Genomic DNA, 24,712 nt, shown 5'->3' with positions numbered 1-24,712 from the left:
GAACGGGTGCCAGAAATCCTGAATCTGGTGCTCCCTGCACACTACACAGGCAAACTGCATTTAGTGCAGTTTGCACTGTTGTTAGTAAATGCTACCCAATGCTTCCCCCAAAGAAGAAGACTTAGATAATGTACCAGCACAAATGGTTCTTTGTATATATATATAACTTTTATTCCATCAAATAAAACCGTGAGCAGTTTATAAAAGTAGGGTAGGGGTTCCAAAACCTAATAATACCAGCCAGGCATTGCCCTATGACCCTTATAGCTGGGGCTTACAATAAGAGATAATGGGGCACATTCACTAAGGACCTTGCACCAGTTTTCTGTTTGACTTTACATATTATTTTATGCGCAAACTGCTTGCACATGTATCAGAAGTATCCGTGCCACATATGTGTCACATTCGACTCAATTGTGTTGGGGCTGCACTGTAACCGACACAACACAAAATTCTGCACATAAAGGAGTGTTCCAACGCACAGATTGTGCGTGCGCCTCATTTAACATGCAGAAATGCATTGCTCGACCTATGTTAAAGGTGCACCAAAAAAGTTGCAGTGCATGGAGCGCTAGATTCATGAAGAACGAGCACCAGAAATCCTGAATCTGCACCCTGCACATAGTGCAGTTTGCACTGTTTTTGATAAATGTGCCCTAATTTATTACAGCTGCACAAAGTCTAATCCGATAGTGATCTTACTCACCCAGAAGTTATCTGGAGCAGCAATTCATTTTTCATGAACGATGATGTTATGAGGGTGCACCACACTTCTGCAGATCCTAAAACTTATATGATTTTTATGTGACTTTTTATGAATTTTTATTGTACTAAATGTTATGGTTTTCAATTTGTTCTATAACTATATGAATCAAAAGAAGAGGATTTCATTGTACATAAATGTAAACATGGTTTTTGTGGCACATTCCATGCCTGGCACCGGTTTAGTCCCACTTTTCCTTGATGCTACGTATGTGATAGTTAGTGACATTAATATTGATTTTTATAAAAAAAAAGGAAATTGTAAAATATCTAAATAAATATTTGAAGGGGTTGTGTTTATAAAAGTTATCCCCTATTTACAGGATAGGGGATAAATGTATGATTGGGATCGGAGTCTTAGTTGTTGGACTCTCAGCTCTAAGCAGCATTGGGTAACAGGGTGCCCAAAACCCAGGAGTCCAGAACAAATCAAAGGAACTTGTGATCCTTGTTCTGCTGAATGCAGGAAGTCCAACAGCTGAGAGCCTCTGCTATTAAACATTTATCCAATATTCTGTAGGGGATAAATATTATTGACAAAACTCCTCTAACAATTTTGGGTTGAGGTGACATGAGTAGAAACAACCTGAAAAGCAGTTACATGAGATTGGTCATGAAAATTAGCTTTCCAGTGCAAATTGCAAAAATTTTGTATTTTTATTTCATTTTTATTTTCACTTGATATTTGTTTTATGCTGGTCTAGGGGTTTTGTGGCAGTGAATCATGATGCCATTGCATATAACTTTATAGGACTGCCAGAGATAGCTGAACCCCGTACTTAAATTGTCTTTGGCAGGCACATTAAGATGAATGGAATGAAAGTATGCTTGACTATTGTTCTATTCAAGCAAGGGGACATGGGTTCCAGTTATCATTATAGACACTGGTCACAAATTTTGGAACCTCACAACTTAATCAGAGCTTAAATCTTGGGAAAAAATACCCTTGAGCCCATTTTGCTAATTTGATGATTCATCCTATAAAATTCATAAAACTTGCCAAAAGCAAACTCAAAAAAATGACAAATTAATAAGTCCTACAAATCATGACAGCCAGAAACCCATGAACTGCTTGGCAAATCATCCAAAAAATTAATCAGGTAAAATAAACCATATTTAGGTGTGTGTTTCTTGGGCCAATTCACAAGTCTATTTTCATTATATACAGTATAATATGAACCAACTGTAAAATTTTCTATATAGCAAGAACCTTTTTGGGGGGTTTTATTTTTGGTCAAGGGCAAATGTATTTTCCTGGACTTATGAAAATAAACCCCGTTGGTCCAATTTAGATACAATGCTGAACTTTAAAACCAAGAGAAATAATATAAGACACAACATAACAAAGCTGATACTTTCTTTTGTCTCAATTTCATGGACTTTAAAGCAGTGAACCTTCACTGGACAAACCAAATTATTAATTTTATTATCATAATAAAATCTGTGCATTTCAAGTTACTGCAGAAGAACATCATTTGTCAGATTTCTTAATGGTGTAACTCAATACCCAGCTGAAACCATTATTCTTCAGGAAGAGACCTCATTAAAATATCTCCTGATGATCTTTTCTTCTTGGCGCCTATTACACTGAAGTCATAGTCTACTGAGGTTTCACTCGGTAGAATTTTGTTGGGTCTTAACAATTTCACTGTGGTTTTCTAATGAAAGTTAATACGCTCTCTACAAAGTCTCCATTGGAAAATTCATTATCAGACTAATTACAATATTGAATAAGGTATATATAGTGATGTAAAATTAATGATACTGTCTATTTGTTGACATTGACATATTCTGGATTTAATAAGTCTACTTCTAGGATACAAACCAGGTAAAGTACATTTATATGGTATGACACTGCATGACTAGGATAGTGTAAATTCAGTTATATAAATTCTAATTTAAATCTCATCTAATGAGGGATTAGTGCAAAGTTTTGTTAAAGGGTATTCCGGGAATATGAACATCTAATACAAAAACCCATGATGCTATAAATAAATGAATATAACAAAACTCATTGTCATTAGTCACAAAATGGAGCTTAAATAGTTTGATTTTATGATTTGCAACATTTTATGGTCTCTCTAAAGAATGTGGGGTTATCTCAAAGATGTCGGCGACTGGAAATCAAGTCCCATGATCCTCTGCTCTGCTCCCAGTGATGATATAACAGACGGTCCTGCTCTGTTACCATAGTTATGATGTGTGTAGCTGCCATCACTGCACATTACCTCACTGAGATGAAATACCCCCACAACACTGGACATACTGGATGCACTGCAACCAACCAACTACAGCCAAACAAAGCGGTGTTCACATGGCCTGCCCAGACAGTTGCAGGACATGTTATGTGCATATGTGACCAGTAGCATTTTAATTCTTTATTACAGTGTATGTCAACAGCATTTTTCTGCTAAGGGGAGCAACTTTTTAAATAACAACTAATTACACATTAGCTTATATTTTAACCCATTTGTATATGAATTCTGCTTATTCCTGGAATACCCTCTAAACAGTTTCTTAAAGGTGCTGTACTACATCTGCATGTTACGCCTTATCCACAAGATAGAGGATAACAAGCTCATCGGGGACCACTGTCCATCACAAGAACAGACCCCAACAATCTGGAGAATGGGAGACCCTCCTCTCAATAATCAGCAGGTTGAGCAGGCGTCCTGCTGCTCCATTCATTAATATTGGAGTGTCGGAAATCTCCGGCAATCGCACAGACAGTGTTTAGGAGTGATAGAGATAGCTGAGTGCTGTGCTCTTCAATTTTTGTCAATCCCATAACACACAAACTGCGGAGAACAGGACTTCTAATACATGTGTTATTTTGATCAGTTGGGTTATTCTCTGTCCTGTGGATACTTGGTACAACCCTTTAATATGTTAAACTGGGATTTAGGTATAAGGGTACAATTTTTTTTTTTTTTTACCTATGCCCCATAATACATTTGTAAGCTGCGGCATTTACAACGTACAGCAGTAAAAAGCAACAACCACTTGGGGAAAGCAGGCGGTCGAAATACACATGGCTAATTTTAATATGAAGATTATATTCTTTTCTGGAAGAGATATGAAGATTATATTCTTCTCTGATCAGATCAGTTGGAGTGCCAGTTTAAAAGAAAACAATTACCAAAGTTTGAAGCTTACTCGAACGTGGTGGAATACTGGTAAAAATAGAATTATACTGTATATCTTTTAAAATATGACTATATTTCAATTCTTTATGCGTTTTTTAAAGGTAGCTGTGGAAATGGTTCTAAAAAAAGAAGCCAAACCAAACTAGAATTATATTTGGGTTATTATGGACATTGTGAAATATTCAAATATCTTTGTATAGTTATTCTATAATAATTACCTTTCTTCTCTGCTTTATCATTACCCCTTCCTCCAAGTGGTGAATAAGTGGTGTCTGTAGATTCCTCTCCTTTGCTTCCTTTACTGACCCCATTCTCGTAAAGTGTACTCTCCACCGGTCGCAGTTGCCAAGTTAAACCAAACAACTGAACTGCTATAAAAAAGGAAACACATTAATCCCAGGGACAGAAAATATATGCACATATACAACAGAAACATCCTTCTACTATAAAGTTATCATCTTTATCTCTTAATCCCTGTTTATAATCAGCTTTTGTTTACAGAATGTAAGTTTTCGTGAAGAAAGACATAACTCTTATACAGGAAGAAGGAGACTGACCGCAGGCTTTGTTTATCTCACCGAAGAAGGATTAATTATTACTATGTGTATAAGATTATGATTCAAAAACTATGCTAATAGGTTTAACTGGAATCCTGTGATACTGATACAATGTAAATCGTAATTAAGTTAAAAAAAATCCACTTAAGATGAAAAGTGAGGAAAATCTTAACAATAACATACCTTAAAAAGTAAATCAGAAACAAAGAAACATCTTGAAATACTTAGATTACTAGAGCTAGTGCTGAAGCTACATAATGGGGGTCATTTACTAACGGCCCGATTCGCGTTTTCCCGACGTGTTACCCGAATATTTCCGATTTGCGCCGCTTGTACATGAATTGCCCCGGTTTGCGCGCGACAGAAATCGGGGGGCGTGGCCGAACGAAAACCCGACGTATTCGGAAAAACCGCCGCATTTAAAAACCGAAATGTGTCGCTTGGGAAGCGCTCACCTTCACCTGCTATGGGATGGTGCATTCCGGGGCGTTAAGATTATTTTCGGCGCAGCAGCGCCACCTGGTGGACGGCGGAGGAACTACCTTCTTAAATCCCAGCCGGACCCGAATCCTGTGCAGAGAACGCGCCGCTGGATCGCGAATGGGCCGGGTAAGTAAATCTGCCCCAATGTGTAGTCCATAGGGGACATTTATCAAGATGTTCAATGTTCCCCCTTAAGTTGCTATGGATATACTTAGATGCTCTGGCCTTGGTGCAAAAGCCGGGACATAGAATTGTGCTATAACTTGTGCCAGTTAATCCACGATTGCAGGATGCCCTTCCTCACCCACTTAGGGTGGAGGTGGGGTAAGGAGGAAAATGTTGCAATTCCTGGCTGTGCACCAAGATTTGTGGCTTTTTTAAAGCTTTACACCAGCAGAAGCCATGAAAAATTTTCCTATGTCTATACTAGCATGAGTCCAGTCTGTTTCCAAGGTCAACATACAAAAATATTAAATTAACTATGAATAATAGGAAAAAAGGTAAAAGGAAATTAGAGAAAATCAGATACAAAATGTGTCTATTCTTCACCAGCTAAAAGTTTTGTTGTTGAACCCAATAGACACTAGGCAATGAGGTACTAATAAACATAGGGGAAAAGTTTGTCAAATACAAACTTTTTGGTATTTCAATGCTGTGTTTTTTATTATTGACTGGAAGTGCAATACATAAAGGGTCACACATTGATATGGTCACACTGTAGACTTTTATCAGCTTTGAATTGCTAAAAAAAGGAACGCAAGTTGTCTATGGGGTGGATTAAGACAGCCAAGGGCCCTGGGGTGGATGAGGATTATAGCCCCTACATATGGTACTAGAATCAGTCTTTTGGGGGAATGGAGGATGCGTCCCTTCTGTCTGCTTTTAATCTGTGGTTTCAGAACCTTTGGAGGACTTTTTGGAGGGATTTTTGTTAAATGCATTCAAGTTTATCTTAACATCAGCAAACAGGTACAGTTATCCAAGTGAACCTTTTTCCATTCATATCACACGACAACACATTATCAGATTCAACCAGTATTGTAGCAAGCAATTCATATAAAGCAAACTCAAGCAAGAATTACTCTACCTACACTAAATCCAAATTTTAGAAATAATCCACTAAATACCACATAGCATAAGTCCAGTAATTTTATTCTTAATATTTATAAGCATATATACAATATATGACTCATAGAGTGCTGCAAGAGGCTAACCTATGCCTGAAAGGCTGTACAGCTTCTGGCTGAATGGCTGCCAAATAGAATTATCACTTTTCGCAATGATAACACTGTGGAGTAAGGGCTGGCCTGGGTATAGTACTAACAACAGTGAGCCCAGGGGCAACCCATGCTGGTAGGCAGCTCTCACCCTAGGCCAATGTGTTAACTCAATTATTTACAATGGCAAGGGCAGGACAGCTTGTGGTGTTTTCTTGCTGAAAAAATTCTGAAACCTTGATTGAAATTTGAGGAATCTTTAGATCCAACACAGAGTTAATGCATCTGATATACAAAAACACTATAGAATACATATAAAATAATATAAAATATACACTTTAAAATAAGCAATAATAAACAATGTGTGTTTTTCTGGCTAATTTGGGAGTGTGCCAAGTTAGTAGCTCCTCCAGTATTTGCCTCCTTTTTTCCAGACACTGCAACACAATTTTTTTTAACATAAGCTTGTCTTCATGGCATGACCTCTCTCTCTAGAAATCGCTAATTATGGCCAAGAACATAATCCTTTACATAATGAAAAAAAGTACAAATATGTAAAATATTACAAATAAAAATGAGAATTTGTATATTTTTCCAGCTTCCTTTGATTCTGTAGGGAAACTATTTAAAGAGATGTTCTTATTTCAGCAAATAAATAGTATTGTTTGTAAAATGAAAAGTTATACAATTTACCAAAATACTTTCTGTATCAATTCCTCACACTTTTCTAGGTCTCTGCTTGTTGTCATTGTGTAGGAAGCTTCTATTTTTACTACCTCAGGACATAAATCTGTTCATGGTCTAGGGATATAACGAGCCATGCACCTGTGTGACATCACATGACTAGAGATATATAACGAGCCGCACGCCAGTGTGACATCACATGACTAGGGATACAAGGAGCCATGCACCTGTGTGATATCACATAACTAGGGATATAATGAAACGCACACCAGTGTGACATCACATGACTTGGCATACAACGAGCCATGCAACTGTGTGTAGGAAGTTTCTTTTTTTACTACCTCAGGACAGAAGTCTGTTAATGGTCATGTGATGTCACACATGACTAGGGATATAACGAGCCATGCTCCTGTGTGACATCACATGACTAGGGATATAATGAGCCGTGCACCAGTGTGACGTCACATGACTAGGGATATAATGAGCCATGCACCAGTGTGACGCCACATGACTAGGGATATAATGAGCCGTGCACCAGTGTGACGTCACATGACTAGGGATATAATGAGCCGTGCACCAGTGTGACGTCACATGACTAGGGATATAATGAGCCGTGCACCAGTGTGATGCCACATGACTAGGGATATAATGAGCTGTGCAGCAGTGTGACATCACATGACTAGGGATACAATGAGCCATGCACCTGTGTGACGCCACATGACTAGGGATATGAGCCGTGCACCAGTGTGACGTCACATGACTAGGGATATAATGAGCCGTGCACCAGTGTGACGCCACATGACTAGGGATATAATGAGCCGTGCAGCAGTGTGACATCACATGACTAGGGATACAATGAGCCATGAACCTGTGTGACGCCACATGACTAGGGATATAATGAGCCATGCACCAGTGTGACGCCACATGACTAGGGATATAATGAGCCGTGCACCAGTGTGACGTCACATGACTAGGGATATAATGAGCCGTGCACCAGTGTGACGCCACATGACTAGGGTTATAATGAGCTGTGCACCAGTGTAACATCACATGACTAGGGATATAATGAGCCATGCACCAGTGTGACGTCACATGACTAGGGATATAATGAGCCATGCACCAGTGTGACATCACATGACTAGGGATATAATGAGCCGTGCACCTGTGACGTCACATGACTAGGGAAATAATGAGCCGTGCACCAGTGTGACATCACATGACTAGGGATATAATGAGCCGTGCACCAGTGTGACGTCACATGACTAGGGATATAATGAGCCGTGCACCAGTGTGACATCACATCACTAGGGATATAAAGAGCTGCACACCTGTGTGACATCACATGACTAGGGATATAATGAGCCGTGCACCAGTGTGACGTCACATGACTAAGGATATAATGAGCCGTGCACCGTTGTGACGTCACATGACTAGGGATTTAATGAGCCGTGCACCAGTGTGACGTCACATGACTAAGGATATAACGAGCCGCACGCCAGTGTGACATCACATGACTAGGGATACAAGGAGCCATGCACCTGTGTGATATCACATAACTAGGGATATAAGGAAACGCACACCTGTGTGACATCACATGACTTGGCATACAACGAGCCATGCAACTGTGTGTAGGAAGTTTCTTTTTTTACTACCTCAGGACAGAAGTCTGTTAATGGTCATGTGACGTCACATGACTAAGGATATAATGAGCCGTGCACCAGTGTGACGTCACATGACTAGGGATTTAATGAGCCGTGCACCAGTGTGACGTCACATGACTAAGGATATAATGAGCCGTGCACCAGTGTGACGCCACATGACTAGGGATATAATGAGCCGTCCACCAGTGTGACATCACATGACTAGGGATATAAAGAGCTGCACACCTGTGTGACATCACATGCCCAGGGATACAATGAGCCATGCAACTTTGTGACATCACATGATCAGGGCCAGTTTTCCTTCGATTGGAAGTAAAAATAGAGGCTTCCTATAGGAGGACAGCAAGCAGAGATCTAGAAAACTGAGGAATTGATAAAGAAAATATATTGGAAAATTGAATAACTTTTCATTACACACTCTATACTATTTATTTGCTGAAACGGGAACAGTCCTTTAAAGATAATTCTAGAAAACCTGCAAATAGCAGCTTTGTGGTACATAAGCTTTGGCATAGTGGTAAAAAAATTCAGTAGCAAATTGTACATGCGCACGATGTCTTACACTGAAAAACCTAAGTTTCAAAAGTAATATTCTTCAGCGTTTATTATTACTGTATCTCTTTGGGGGTTCACCATATTCATAATGCAAATTGTCTTCAATCACATGAAACCCAGTGCAGGAAAAAGTAATCTGAAAATGGGAGAAGAATCTGTCGACATTGTGCAGATTTTTTCTCATTTAATGAGGATGTGCTCAGTTTGCAAATCTACTATTTGGCGCAGTGTATCCATTTTATTTCTCCTCCTAATAAAAAGTCTGACATTTAAGAAAAAGGATCGTCGTTCTGCCGCTAGTTTTTACTGAACAAAAAAAAGGAGAAAAATTAAAGTCACCTAACTCAAAGGGAAGAAAATGTGCTTAATGCTCAGGCTGTTAGAACCAGCTTCATAATTGCTAAACCATCAATGTCCGGTGAAAATACATGTGAATTAATGTCCTGTTGCTGTGATAAAGTCTCCTTTATGGAAATGAGAAAATAATTCAAAATTGGATAATTCTCCTTTGTGCGAGATGTGTTATAGTCAAAGACGGCACAAATAGGTATGAGATCATTAGGAAATGTTAATGGCTCGATGGTTAATAGGAAACATATATAATTAAATTGGGATGGGTGAATGACATTAACTTCTGCTTCTCTTACAATTGTAAATAGTGTTAATTATTGTATATTCAACGCTGCTATTTTCCTCTGTTTGATGTTACATTTTCCAGCTTCAATGGCTTTTTTTCACACAAGGTCTGGATGTTATTATTCCTTTCTCTAGTTTGTCATTCAAACAACAAAATACAAGAACAAAAAGGAAAAGATCCAAATTCTACACTAAATTGACGTTACTAATGAAAGAGGTGGACAACCTTGTGGCAGCCATGTATTAAGTTAATGTAGCCCTGTACTCAAAATGGATGAACATGGGAAAGTAAAAGAAAATCCATAAAATAAAGTCATTTGACTACCATGTAATTCACTGAGATTTGATTTGCGAATCTTCGGCTGGTAGCCGATCGATTTTTCAGCTTTGCAGCTTGGTCATTTTAATCGTATAGTTGGCTGCTAGATTTGGCCATGTTTCGAAATGGCTTGAAAAGGTTCACAAATCAATTTACAAGGTCACAAGTTGTGCAAGTGGGTCTATACAGTCCCTTAGTCATTGCCATAATCTATACTGTGGCTAACAGCGCAGATCAGTTATTCTGCTATTATCTGTAGCATGGATGTCCCTGGGGGCTAGAGGTGGCAGGACATACAGGAAATGATAGATAATGGAGTGTTTCTGAAGGCCCCTGGTATGGTGAACCTGCAATTTACAGCATTTAATGTTACTGCTGCTAGAGTTCATACTGATGTTATAAGTTTAGTTTCTACAGAAACAATAAAGGTATCCAAATATCCTCAGAAGAGGAATGCCACTGTCTGGGAGTCTAGAAATGGACACGTCTTCTATCAAAGGCAAATCATAGAGTCTCATGTTTCCTCCTGTGCCTCATCTTCTAACTATGTTGGTATCTTTCACATTCTGATACAAGTCCACATGCCACTTCTTCACGATTCCCTGGACTGGCTGTGAAATTAAGCCACTATTATAAAGAACTACCTCTGTGTATTCTGGTGGATTTTAGTGCCCTTTCATAGGGTTTTCTGGCTATGGAGGTGTTCTATGTATGAGCAAAGCAATCTGTTGGAATGAAAGAGTAAATAGGAGCAAGACAAGGATTGCGATAGGTGCCATTTCTCTAGTAGTTTATACCAAGATGGGGGACAGACAGTAGGTGTTCTCCTTAAGGAGACAATGCCAATTAAGGCCACCTTAAAGGCGTGTGGAGACTTAAAGCCATAATGCTCCACTAGGGAATTCTGGGAAGAATGCAAATAAGTTTTCCAAGGTGTTAAATGGAAAACAATACCTCCTTTTGCTACCTTGAAAGGCAGCCCCCTTAACATCAAGTATGACTTACAAGAAGTCTAAAAATATGATGTGGGATTAAGCCAAACCAGTATATCTATTCCATAAGGAACAGACTCCCAACTGTAGACAGCACTGTTTCGACCTGATTGGGTCTCCTCAGTATTCCCAGAATTCCCTAGTGGAGCATTATGGCTTTAAGTCTCCACACGCCTTTAAGGTGGCCTTAATTGGCATTGTCTCCTTAAGGAGAACACCTACTGTCTGTCCCTAGTCAATAGCCTCTCACATAGCCAAATCAGTTCCCTACGCTGTACTGAGGAGACCCAATCAGGTCGAAACAGTGCTGTCTACAGTTGTGAGTCTGTTCCTTATGGAATAGATATACTGGTTTGGCTTAATCCCACATCATATTTTTAGACTTCTTGTAAGTCATACTTGATGTTAAGGGGGCTGCCTTTCAAGGTAGCAAAAGGAGGTATTGTTATACCAAGATGCACAGGCATAAGTAGCCTGACCGCCTGTGCATCAATAACCTAAATTTGATAAAAAAAGTTTAATAGAATATTCTCTTAACCCCTTAATCACCCCATATCAGGTTTTTACGACTGCCATTAAGGATACTTCTTCTGACGCAATATCTTTCTACACGCCACATTGGAAGAAGATTGCAGGACCCAACATCCTGCCGCTGCTGGGGCTGGGCTGTGTTGTCACAGCTCCAACTCTAACACCTGGGATTGGAAAAGCTCAGCTCCCACCAGTTTAACCCCTTAGACAGCATGATCAAACATGAAGTACAGTGACTAAGCAGGTGCAGAGGGAGTGAGCTCCCTCTGCCACACATGGGCACCCTACAGCTGCGATTGCAGAATGCCAATGGTGCAGTGTGGCAGCCCGGTATCCACTGCAGGACCCCAGAGCTACCTGTGCTGAATATCTATTGGCCTAAAGATATTAGGCTATCTAATAGATGCCTGTAAGGAAAGATTTAAGTAGTGAAGTGCACTGCACAATTGTATGATCTCATGTTAATGTTTCCTTGTGAGACAATGCCATATAAAAAAATGTTAAAATAAAATTTTAGATAAAAAAATAAAGTCTAAAAAAACACCAAAACACAGAAAAATTACGACAGAAAAATAGTAAAATCACATATAGTTTGTACCTCCACGACCGTACCAACCCAGGATACAAAACTGTAATAGTATTTATCACGAATCACGTATTTATCACACAAAAAATATATATTAATCATGATCAAAAACTTTATGAACCCCAAGTGTATACATATAAAATCTACAGGTCTTTTCACAAATGATAAGCCCTCACACAACCACATTGACAAAAAAATGTGTACCATATAGAAGGCGATGCAAAAGGTTTTGAAAAGCACTGTATGCATATTGACCAGGAGAGAAAAAGTTTTTATGTTATTTAGGTTAAACGATAAAGGCAGAAAAAGCAGTTTTAAAATATACTGCAGAGAAACGGTTAATAAAAGTTCACCAGTAAAATATATGAAACCCAAAATTGTGATATTGGAAATTACATTTTGTCCTAAAAAAAAAACAAGGCCCCATACAACTATAGTGACCGAAAAATAAAAAAAATTATAGCTTGTAGAAGGCATTGTCATTACATTGTCCTAAAACAGAAGCAGAGATAGTGGGGGTAATTTACTAAGGGCCCGAATCGCGTTTTACTGTCGGGTTACCCTTATTTTACTGTTTTGCGACGATTTTCCCTGAATTGCCCTGGGTTTTTGGCGCACGCAATTGGATTGTGGTGCATCGGCGCCGGCATGCATGCGGCGGAAATGGGGGAGCATGGCCATAAGAAAACCCGACGGATTTGGAAAAACCGCCGTATTTTTTTTAAAAAAAGTGTTGCTTGACACGCAATTACCTGCACCCAGGGTAGCTTGGTGAACTTCAGTGAACTCAGATGGACTTCAGTGCAGCAGCGACACCTGGTGGACATCGCGCGCACTACCTTAGTAAAACGCCGGAAAACCTGAATATCCACATACGCGCCACTGGATTGCGAATGGACTGGGTAAGTAAATCTGCCCCAACAGGTTTAACAATAGATTGTTAGGAAAGCTCACAATGTGCCCTACACCATGCACTTTTTACTCTTGGGTTGATTTCAATGCTGGTTGGTTTCCTTCCAATATACTTGACGCTCATTTCCAAAATTCCCATTGTTACTAACTCTTCCTGTCTGCAGGAACTAGGAACTTGAGTAAGTTTTATAGTACTGTAATTGCTCACTGTAGATTTACTTGCATTGCTTTCTTAGGTAAACAGTTTACAACCTTCGCAGCAGTTAGATTTGTTAGTTGTGAGCCGTCTCTCCGAGAAATTTGAAGTAAATTTCTTGTCGGTAATTAAAGAATTTGTTTATTTTCTCTGGAGGAAATATGAGTGTAATGATTTCATGAACACATCCCGTTATTGCTCCACGCATTACACTGTATTATAGCGCTAACTCTCTTTCTATTACTTTTGCTTTTGAACTTTATTGTGTCTGGCTTGTAGTGTATTTGCAGCAGGAATATCTCCCATATTAAAAAAAGTCTGATTTTATTTTATTTACTTTTATTACCTGAAGTGATCGAGTACATTGTTTCTGCTCTCAGTGTCAACAACCAAGCTTATCAAATTTAGACAAAGGATTATTTTTCAAACTGTTCATATGTGAGATAGAGATGAAATAAAAATATTGTTTTGTGCTAGAACTTTTTCTTTTTTTACAGGAGTTACTGTAACATCATTGCAAAATTACCCGAGTTATTTGAAACAATAAAAAAAGATTTCTTTCTGGGAAAGTTTAGTAAAGTTTCTCATAATTGGAACTCATGAGCACAGTTTTATTTTGTTTAAATTCTCTTTTTTACATACAATCAGAATAATAATTAATAGTGAACATCTACTCATTCCTGCTACAGACATATTTTATTTCTGTATCCTTTCTAGACCCACAGAGATAATTTTTTGGAGCAGGGATTCCTAATTGGTCGACGGTTTAGATGTTGCAGTCATACGACCACAGAGGGAAGTGTTACAAAGCTGGTCACAAAGAAGCAGCTTGTATGGACCATGTGGAAAAGCAGACCTTGACCATCCTATTAGTTTTTGTCCTTGAGGTATAAAGCCTTATTTCACATAGTTTTCTTGAATCATAACATGTTTGAGATACAGTATGTAAACATGGAATCCAATACAAAAAGAGGCTATTAAAGGATATGGATAGATAGATATTTATTTGAGTTTTTATCCACTGGGGAGCCATGAGAACAAACATTCCTGGCCAAGCTAAATGTTCGCAAGCGTATGAGTGCTGATGGTCAGGAGTATATGATGACCATAATGGGGCTTATCTACTAAGGTCCCGTGGTCGCATTTCCATAGGGTTTTCGGTTTTTGGGAATGCGCCGGGGATTGCGCACGCATTCGATTTTGGCGCCAGCTTTCACGTGACACAAATCGAGGGGGCAGGCCATTGGACGATTTGATGGATTCAGGCTATACGCGGATTTTAACAAAGCAATTTGTGTCGCAAGCCAAGCACTTACATGCACCGGGAGGAAGATGGTGAACTCCGGCGGACCTGAGCGGGGAAGCGACACATGCAGGAACTCGGGCGCACAATCTTTCTGAAGATGCATTCTGGCGGACAACGCACCTCGGGGATCGCGTAGGGACCAGGTAAGTAAATGTTCCCCAATGAGTCTGTGGCTGTGTCTGGTAATTCAGCTTGTCACTTGCCTTAGACTAAATGCACAAGAGTGAATTTGGTCAAATACAAGCGCTCTGTGGGCTGGAGGTATGTTCCAGGCTGAAAATTCCAACCACTGGACTGAACTGAAAAGATGATTTTAGTTCAGTGATGCAAGGATCAGTCTGGGAAATCCCATGTATTTTTTTCAGACTGAACTTAGGCAACTTCAAAAATCCAAGATGATAACCTTTTAAAAGGTTTTTTATATTGAAAACCAGTGATATTTTATTTCTGTTTTTAATATTCCAACTTTTTAAGAAAATTAAATGCACTTTTCCTCCTCTATACTGTGTTGTAAATATTCTGGCACATCCAAAAGTCTGAATGCAGAGAATGTGTGGGAGAGAGGAAAATGTCCTTTAAAAACCTCTCAATCACGTCTCTGCATAACTGGTGAATCTGGTGAGCTCTTTCTCTAAGGAACAACGTTGGGACATAAGAGAAAAGGAATGCACAACTATTTTTGGTCAGAGGATTGCATTGTCAAATTTCTTAATTTGATTGGGACATCCTAGTCACAGGACACTAGAAGCATCAGCTACCAAAGTAAAGATCAAAATGCCTCCAGTAAAGATACATATCTCCATGCAGCACTAAAAAGCACCCCAGAAACAAAACACTGCAAATGGCCAGTTTGCTGCCCCCTAACGGCGGCCCTGGGTTCAGGAGCAGTAAGTACTTCTGACAAGTCCTGCTCTGGGTACGACTCTGCTCTTTTTCCTAATATCAGTGCAAAGAATCAGGAGCCAGAGAAAAGCAGCATAAGAGGACCCATGGGGCTTTTCAGATGTACTCCCCATCGGAAGCGCTCATTGCTTTCATATGCTGACACTGCAAGTGAGGGTGCGTGCCCCACCGTGAGCTGAACGCCTGCTATAGAGCCAGTAGCCAAATAAGAAAGTGCAATATTTGGAGCTAGTGCTTATTGTAGTATTTTAATGTCAACACACAAATAATTTTTTTTGAGGGAATTTGAGTGGAAGAACAATGTAATACCAATTGAGGGCCATTGTCAGGTTATATAGCCTAATACACTGCAAGCTTGTACAAATCATAATGATTCTAAAATAACCGCTATCAACAGTGTTCTTATAGTTCTTTTAACTTTTTCCATTTATGACTTATTTGCTAACAGCACTTAGCTCACTGAGAAGCTATATACAAATTCAAGCACAACAGCAATAAACAAGCAGGAGAGCGGCGGCATTTTGCTCAGCGGAATACATCATTAAGTGTTCATCATAAGAGAAGATACAGAGCAGGAAATGAAAACAGAAAATGAGAACTGCACATTTAGCCGCTCATTTAAAGTGCTCTCTGTCAATCACAAGGAGCTTCAACTATGGTTATTTATACATTAGCACTTCAGAGCCGCGGTTTTTATCATGTTTAGCTCGATTAGGTTGTTGATCAGATCAGAAGGAAACATTTCACCCCGGAGTCTAGATAAAGTTGGAATCATCTTATCTGGATTTTTAAAGGGACTTCCATTATGTCAGAAACCTGTAATATTAGTCTTTGTTTTGTATTTTATTTGTGGGAAAGGATATGGAGTTAGTGTGGAGAAATCTAATCTATCTTTCCTGTGAGTAGAAAATGAAATAGAGCCTGAAATTTCACAAGCCAAAGATTGTGTTGTAGATGCACCAGCTACATGTAATTCTATACTCTTCATATGGTGCTGTAGCAGATGTGGGCTCAAATGCTTTAAAATGAAGCTCTAGCTTTACCTCACTTCTTCCTATAAACAACCTTACTTAGATCAAAAAGATCAAGTTATGATAAGGGCACTTTGTTTTCCTTCCTTTTTACCTGTTCAGATACTTCAGTGATTTTACTGATGAAATTCATAAATGAGAGTATATGAAATTGACCCCTTAGTGAGGCGACCTAAAAAAGGCTCTAGTGACAGGCCAATAATAGCAAATAATAATGCAGCAGTTAAAGAACCATAACTGCGTGCTACCTTAAGATTTTTTTGCTGTGTTTTTATTTCGAGACACATAGGGACACATTTACTAAGGGTCTGCGGAACGCATTTCCGTCGGGTTTCCTGAATTTTTCTATTTTGCACTGCATTTAACTGGGTTTTTTGGCCATTGCGATAGGATTTTGGTGCATCGGCGCTGGCTTTCACGTGACACAAATTCAAATTGTGCCGCAAGCCATGCACTTACATACACCAGGAAGAAGAAGGTGAACTCTGGCAGACCTGAGCGGGGAAGCGACACATGCAGGCCCTCGGGCGCACGATCTTGGTGAATCGTGGTGGACTTCAGCTTCATCGGACCATCCGGATTGGGGACCAGGTAAGTAAATGTGCCCCATAGAGCTAGTTAAAATGAAATAAAATTTGAAACTTTTTTATTTTTAGCTTTATTAGGAGTTAAAAGTGGAAAAAAATGCTTTCATTGTAATTTATAGTACATATTTTTATTATTTTCAAATAAACTCAAAATGAACATTATTAATGAATTCCCTTATTTGTTTCGGTTGTTTTGATATATAATATGTATAGTCTCGGGCAAACGTGGCGACTATGGTGATGTATTTTGTAGTGTAGCAGGGATTTTATTTTTTATATAGGGAAATGCAAATGTATTTTATATGAATATTTATACATATTTTTTGTGTAAGTGTGTTTTAACTCTATGGGTCAGATTTACTTACTCGGTCCATTCGCGATCCAGCGGCGCGTTCTCTGTGCTGGATTCGGGTCCGGCCGGGATTTAATAAGGTAGTTCCTCCGCCGTCCACCAGGTGGCGCTGCTGCGCTGAAAAGCATCTGAACGCACTGGAGTTCACCGGCTCGGGCTGAGTGCAGGTAAGCGCATCCCGAGCAACACATTTTCCCTTTTTAAATACGGCGTTTTTTCCGAATACGTCAGGTTTTCGTTCGGCCACACCCCCCAATTTCCGTTGCGCGTATGCCGGCGCCGATGCGCCACAATCCGATCGTGTGCGCCAAAATCCCAGGGCAATTCAGGTACAATCGGCGCAAATCGGAAATATTCGGGTAACACGTCGGGAAAACGCGAATCGGGCCCTTAGTAAATGACCGCCTATATGTCCCCCATGAGGTCATAAAAGACCCTGCAGGACCCATAGCAGCCGCTATGGATGCTACCACTGTAGTTACGCCCCTGCCTGTCAGGGACAACACTCTAATGACTATTCTTAGCTTATGCTGGACGGGACAAGGTTGAGGCAGTGCATAATTAGGGTGAGGAGAAGCGCTGAGCCAGCCAAAGGAGCGAGAGAGCCTCATTATCATAATTTTATAATAGTTTTTTTAAGCAAAACCACTCGGAACAGGGATTAAACAAGATATGTTTCTGAATCAGTGTAGCTACAGCATTCTCAAGGTATGTTTGGTTCATAATGCATAGAATCAAATGGTAGATTTCCTTGATCAACCATTTTACAGTCTATTGAGAAGAAAAGGGGAGTAGGAACAGGAGCTGTTCTTCTCCCATATATAGTACTTACAGAAAGTTTTTTTTTGTAGCAGACCCATAGGAACAAACACACTATTTTTGCTTTACTGTCTAAAACGTCGTCCACTTTCATTCTTATTTTATAGACATCTGAGGCATCACACATAACCTCAATTAAGCAGTGAATCAATCTCCCCCACGGAAAAGAATTTTACCATGGAATTCAGAGTTCAGGATTAGAGGAGGGTGCAGGGAAGGGAAGAGGAGGAAGGGTAACAAGTCTTACATTTGGAGAAAGAAGAATAGTCTCCAACGACATATGCTAAAATATGTCTTATCTTCACTTGCAATAAAGGTTTATAAAAGTTATTTAGTAAATCAGCAAACCTTGGTTTCTCTATTTTTTTCTATCACTGTAGGAATACCTTGTAAGGAAGCAATACAGACCCAGCCCCCTTTAGCGCAGTATGGTCTGCTTTCTTTGGTCTCTCAAGATGAAGTGCCCCTCGGAGCCTTGGAAGTAATTGCTGACAACTTACTGAAAATATCTACCATGTCTTGTTACTGCACATTGCTTTGGGAGCCTATTACATACTATCATAACCATTGAGCAGCATTAAGCTATGTGCTTGGGTGAGCGCAGCAACTGCCAAGCTCTGTGCCTATCAGGAAACTGCAACTGCCAAGATTTGGATCCATTAGGAACTGTAGCTGCCAATCTCAATTTTATTTTCTTATAACCATCAAGTATTATTCCCAATGTTAGAGTAAAATTCATTTTGCCTAATGTATTGTTGCCTTTTAACTGTGCTATGCTGATGTGTGTTCCTCCAAAGGATCAAGCACTGCACCTAAAACTGAAATCTGGGTGCAAACATTATGAATGCTGGGAAAAAAATAACTGCATGAGAAAATAAGCAACAAAAAAAGAAATGGTAGGGAAGGTAGTAAAAAGCTATAACAAGCATAGGCCATTTTTTCTCTGAATCTGTCATTATTATACGTTATTATACAGGGACCAATTGTGCTCTAGATGTTGATTGAAGGTATACGTCTGACTGCTAGAAATATAATAATAATGTTTCAGCTTCAAGAGCTTTAATGATATGCTATATTAAGCACTAATTAAAATGTCGAACAAAGCTACCTCTGACACATTTATTTTCTGACTTCTCCCACTCAATAATTCTAGGAATATTTGGCGCATCGAAAAAAAAAAAATGAATGCCCTTATTATTGGAGCTTTAATGCTCCCAGGCCGCTTATCACTGTGGGCAGCCTGTTTACAGTCCATTCTAACAATCCTGCTGGGTCCTGGTAATTCTTGTACAAATTGAGATATAAAAGGATCAGTATGAATAATAATATCAAGGCGGATATGATTTTAATCAAAAGACCTAAAGACATCTAATTAGTCTCCATTTCTTTTACTGAGGTTAAATTGGCTCTGCATGACAAATTGGTCTGCGATAGCATAGCCTCAATGACACTGCATTGTGCAACCCATGTAAATTATAAGACATGATGAATGGAACGCAGCTCTGGGTGTAATGATAGCCCATGAAGAATACAGAAATTTTACTGACACCTTAAAACTACAGGGTCGGGTCATTAAACAGGCCGTGACTGCATTATGTGAGGCTTCTTGTAAAGGCTTAGTATTGTTGCATCTCTTTAGAGATGTTGCATGGTAAAGAAACATGTGACCAGTGCAGCCAATCACTGCATGACACTAGACTGTGAAAGGGGTATTCCAATCTAAGCATTTACATTTAATTTAATTCATTTGCCATATGTTAATATTTCTTCAATTGGATGTTATTAAAAAAAATGTTCCTGTGTAAAGATAATTTCTCATCAATGTAGTAATGTTGTCCCTTAGAAATGAGATAGCTTCCTTTGATACAACCACCTCAAATTTTTACAGCAATGGCCAGACATGCGCAATTGAGTCCTGTCTGACCACCTGGATTCAGCCATCATTACCACAGGACGGCTGTGGGACCTGCAGTAACTCCCGGGCATTTTATATACCAAAACCTTTTGTTTCTTTATGCAATAATTTCGGCATAGGTGGTCGTATCCAAGGAGGAAGTCTTGTTTATAAGGGCCCATATGACTACATTTATGAGAAATTATCTTCACACAGGTACATTTTTTAAATAACATCTAATTGAAGAAATGTTTATATATGGCAGATTAACAAAACAGAATGTGAATGCCCAGGCGAGAATACCTCTTTAAGGCCAGTGATTGGTGGAGAACAAAGTGCCAGGACAACCAGTGCAGCAGTACTGGCTCAACAGATGATAATACAGGTGAATGTATGATTTTGAAGGACAAAATGTCCATCATAAATCACAAAAACTCAGAAGCCATGAGGTCAATCTGAACAAAGCATTCACTGCATTGCAGGGCCGGCGCTATGGGTAGGCAAAGGTGGCAATTGTCCAGGGCCCCCAGGGAGAAAGGGGAGAATCTCTTCTTTCAAATGAATCTTGAATTTTGTTTCTAGGTGCTATGGATCCAGAGATATTCAGGTTTAAAGTGAGAATATCAGGTGCCATTTTTATATATAAATATCACTTCCGACGGCAGTTAATATCTCCGTTTTTCTGCATTTTAGAAACACAAATTAGATTCATATAAAAGAGGAGACTCTCTTCTTTCATAGGAAAAAAGAAGTGAGGTTCTATGAGTCACAGAACCAGAGATACAGCCCCCTGAAGTATCTCCCCCATCTCCAGATTCTTAGCCATCAGGCTGCAGGGAGTATTAGCTGCACACAGAAGCTGCTGCACCTCACAGATAATGGAAATATTCACTTTATATGTTACTAGTACTACATTTTGAGAAGGGATAATATCAACTAATACTCATGTTTTTAACCCTTCTCTATGCAAATCTAAGAACACACTTTGGGCCACATGTATCAATCGTTTTTTTCTGTTGTTTTTGCGCCTTTTCATTCAGGCGCACCGTTTTTTGTGCCATTTTTGCGACTAAATGTGACTAAATGCTAGCTGTGCAGCAAAAAATAACCAGATTTCCCTCATTTATCCTAGCAATCCAGATGTTTTGATGCGCCTAATGATATTCATCACTTGCGACATTTCATTTAGGCGCAAAAACGGGAGCAAAAACACTCCAGCCCGGAGCTGGCGTTAACTGAGAAGAAAGCACTGAGCCCCTTTGCAGAACAGCTCATTTCTAGCAGAAAAGCTCATCCAGACCCTGCAGACACTAGAACAGATCATACAGACATGAGATACTCTGCAGACACTAGTACAGATAATACAGTCATTAGATACTCTGCAGACAGGAGCTGCAGACTCTATTTACACTTCATCACCTTCTATTTACAAAACATTCTGCAGAATCCTGAGCTCAAAGCAAGAGAGAAGAGAACGTTACAGTATGTTGCACATAGTACTGACAGGTGTCCCCCATGTAATTCTGCACAGTATCACCAGTGTGTCTGAGGGGGATACTGTGCAGAATTACAGGGGTGCAGCAGGAGATCAGCACTGGGGGATCCCCTCCAGGAGAATCCCCTGCTGAGGAGGTCACTGGGTGCAGGGTGTCACACACCTGGGTGCTGCTGTGAGTGTTATCTTCATTCTGGGCTGTGGGAGAAGCAGAGAGGAGCTTGTAGCAGGATCGCATGTAACTGCCTGAATCTAACATTACGCCGAAACTGCGCCAAAATTGCGCCTAAACTGTGTTAAAGTAAAGTGATTAATAAGAGGCAGGAAATTAACTTATCACAGATGGTTGTGCTAATTCTGTAAAAGCTTGTGATAATTCTGGAAAACAGTGCACCAGAATTTAGGCACAACTACTACACCTATGTGCACAAAAGTGATAAATGTGACCCATTCTCTCTTATTCCCTTTTATTTTGTGATAGTTATTTTTTGTTGGGAAAATTGACTGATACGATGAACATTCAATCCTCTTCGCCTAATGTGACTACACCGCGACCAGAACATGTCCATAAAGTTATATGTAACACCAAAAACACACACATGTCCTGGAATAAAGTTTTTATTTCCCATCATCCTCCATTATTTACACCCATGTTATGACGTTCTCACTCATACTTATGAAGCACGGAGGGTTCTGTTATTGTGCAGCTAATACAATGGCGCACATCTAAACGTGACTTTTATTATCTCATTAGAGGGGTTTATGGATATATAGTTATTTATTTGGGTTACCATTGTCTAAGGAACAGACAATCATACATCTGTGTGAATTTTCTGCAGTTCCCTTTGCTGCATGTTTTGGTGAATATACACATGTGAGGTCTGTCTGATCTCCTCACATCTTACTTTTTTAGGAAAGTAGATTTTCTTTATATAAGTATTCTGGATTTGTACATATTTTAGAGGAAATTTTGAATGTTAATTGCCAAATGCATCGCCTAGTTGTCTGCTTTCAAAATTCTATAGGTTTTATGTCGCCTTTACTTTTTATTCTGTTTTATTGATATATTTTGCAGGTTGTGACTGTCTAAAAATGTCTAGCTGAAAAGCAGATATCTAGTTATTACAGTTTTAGTGATATTATGTATATTTATTCATGTGAACATATCAATAGGGCACATTTGTGAACTCTACAAATGTCCATGTATTACATTTAGGAGATGTGAAGGTAAATATTTTCTGTTTGGATCAAATTTTTTGCCATCAAAGTCAAATTTTAAGTATTTTTAATAAAATGTTTCAATTTGAATCAAAATTGCATGAAGGCGCCTATGTCTATAAAATCTTTGATGCAATTTTGAAAATGGGGCAAGTGTCTGCTTTCAGAAAATATCAGTCCCCCTCCCCAAATTTTTTGGAGTGTGGGAGGAAACCGGAGGACCCGGAGGAAACCCACGCAGACACAGAGAGAACATACAAAATCTTTGCAGATGTTGACCAGCGCTGCAAGGCTGTAGTGCTAATCACGGAGCCACCATGCTGCCCATAAATCTCCCTATCATCTATCTATCTCCTATAAAATTCTCCCATATTACAGTTTGTTTTACCATACTAAAGGAGCCTCTTGCTGACTGTGACTGGTCATAAAATAGTTTTATTTTGGGGCCCCACTTTTAGTTTTGCCCAGGGCCCCACTTTGTCTAGAACTGGCCCTGCTGCATTGACTACTCTCGAAAGTCCGGAAAATTTTGGTAACAGTAGATGCCATTCACCAACACATAAGGGTCATTTATCTTTAGTAATTTGTGTTTGATTTATCTTAGAGGGTGATATACTTGGTAACTAAGTTAAGTTTTTCAAAAGTCCTCATCTGGATTTTGAAGATATATCTTAGTGTAACATTGAAAAATGCTGGGACAGCTAACTTTGCTAGGAGAGTCTCAACATATTGGCGCAAATATGCAAAAAAGTTTCAAATATAAGAATGAATAAAAAGCCTAAGATAAAGGCCCCCATAGAAAAAGTCATCAATGTTGTGGATAAAAAATCAATCAATGTGGATAAAAAATAATAAAGTGATTTACATACATCATTTAGGTTTTCTGAAAAAGTGAAAATCACGGCACAGGGCATTTTTCCTCTTTTTCTGGAATCCACAAAAAATATAAAGGAATCTGATAGTAGTTGTGACAATACGAAGCTGCAGACAGTGTTAGGTAGCAGTCCTGGAGAACTGTGTAACCATAACTTTGCATGTGGCAGGAACAGCAGGAATGTGAAAAGCAGATTTTTAATCCAGGATTGTAGCTGGATTCGGAGTGATGGTGCATGAGATCTCTTCATTGAACAGGAGTGGCTGTGCAACAGTACAATGAAGTGATCACACACCAGCTCTCTGAATCAAGCTACTTTATGTACTTTTTATCTAAGCAAAAAGAGTTCTGCTGCCTTCATGGGTGACACAAAGATTCTTGTACGTATACTCAAGAAGAGAAAGTGCCACACCAAAGCCTATTGTATACTGTTACTATGCAACAATATAAGTGTAATATATAGAGATAGAAGCAGGAAAATCATAGACTGATAAATGAGATTTCTTAATCGAGCACATGTGAAATATTTACGTTGAGTGCTGTTTTCATTAAAACGAACCTGTCATCAGGAATCCTTTTCCCGGCTCCCCTATGTCCCCATAGGGCAGTGATGGCAAACCTTTTAGAGACTGAGTGCCCAAAATTCAACAAAGACCCACTTATTTATCGCAAAGTGCCAACACAGAAATTTAATTTGTGGTTTATACTCCCTTCTCTGTCACAGCTTTCATTGATACCAGCCCCCTGAGGACACCAATAAAGCAGAAAATAGTCCCAGGTAGCGCTGTCACTTTAAAATAGCTCTGTGCATAGCAAGTCCTGGGCTGTCTGGGACTGTAGGAAGATACCTGGAGTCATCTCTGGTGATGGCCTGAGTGCCCACAGAAAGGGCTCTGAGTGCCACCTCTGGCACCCGTGCCATAGGTTAGCCATTACTGCCATAGGGAATAGTGTGCACATAGTGTGCAAAATTGTTTTTATAATAAGATGGTCTTA

General features: G+C 39.4%; 1 protein-coding gene across 9 annotated transcripts in view; it reads right to left on the bottom strand.

The window, feature by feature from the left end:
* TENM1 (teneurin transmembrane protein 1) overlaps positions 1-24,712 on the bottom strand; it is a 490,610-nt gene that overhangs the window by 215,791 nt on the left and 250,107 nt on the right. For 7 of the 9 annotated variants that reach the window (XM_072124021.1, XM_072124025.1, XM_072124024.1 and 4 more), the window contains one exon: positions 4,127-4,279. In XM_072124021.1, coding sequence (XP_071980122.1) covers positions 4,127-4,279 — 153 coding nt within the window. The remainder of the gene's footprint in view (positions 1-4,126; positions 4,280-24,712) is intronic. The other 2 variants (XM_072124023.1, XM_072124026.1) reach the window with 1 other exon arrangement.

Source organism: Engystomops pustulosus, chromosome 9 (assembly GCF_040894005.1).
Source record: "Engystomops pustulosus chromosome 9, aEngPut4.maternal, whole genome shotgun sequence".
NCBI lineage: Eukaryota > Metazoa > Chordata > Amphibia > Anura > Leptodactylidae > Engystomops > Engystomops pustulosus.
Note: the sequence above shows the minus strand (reverse complement) of the source record. Positions and strands in the feature narration are given on the sequence as shown.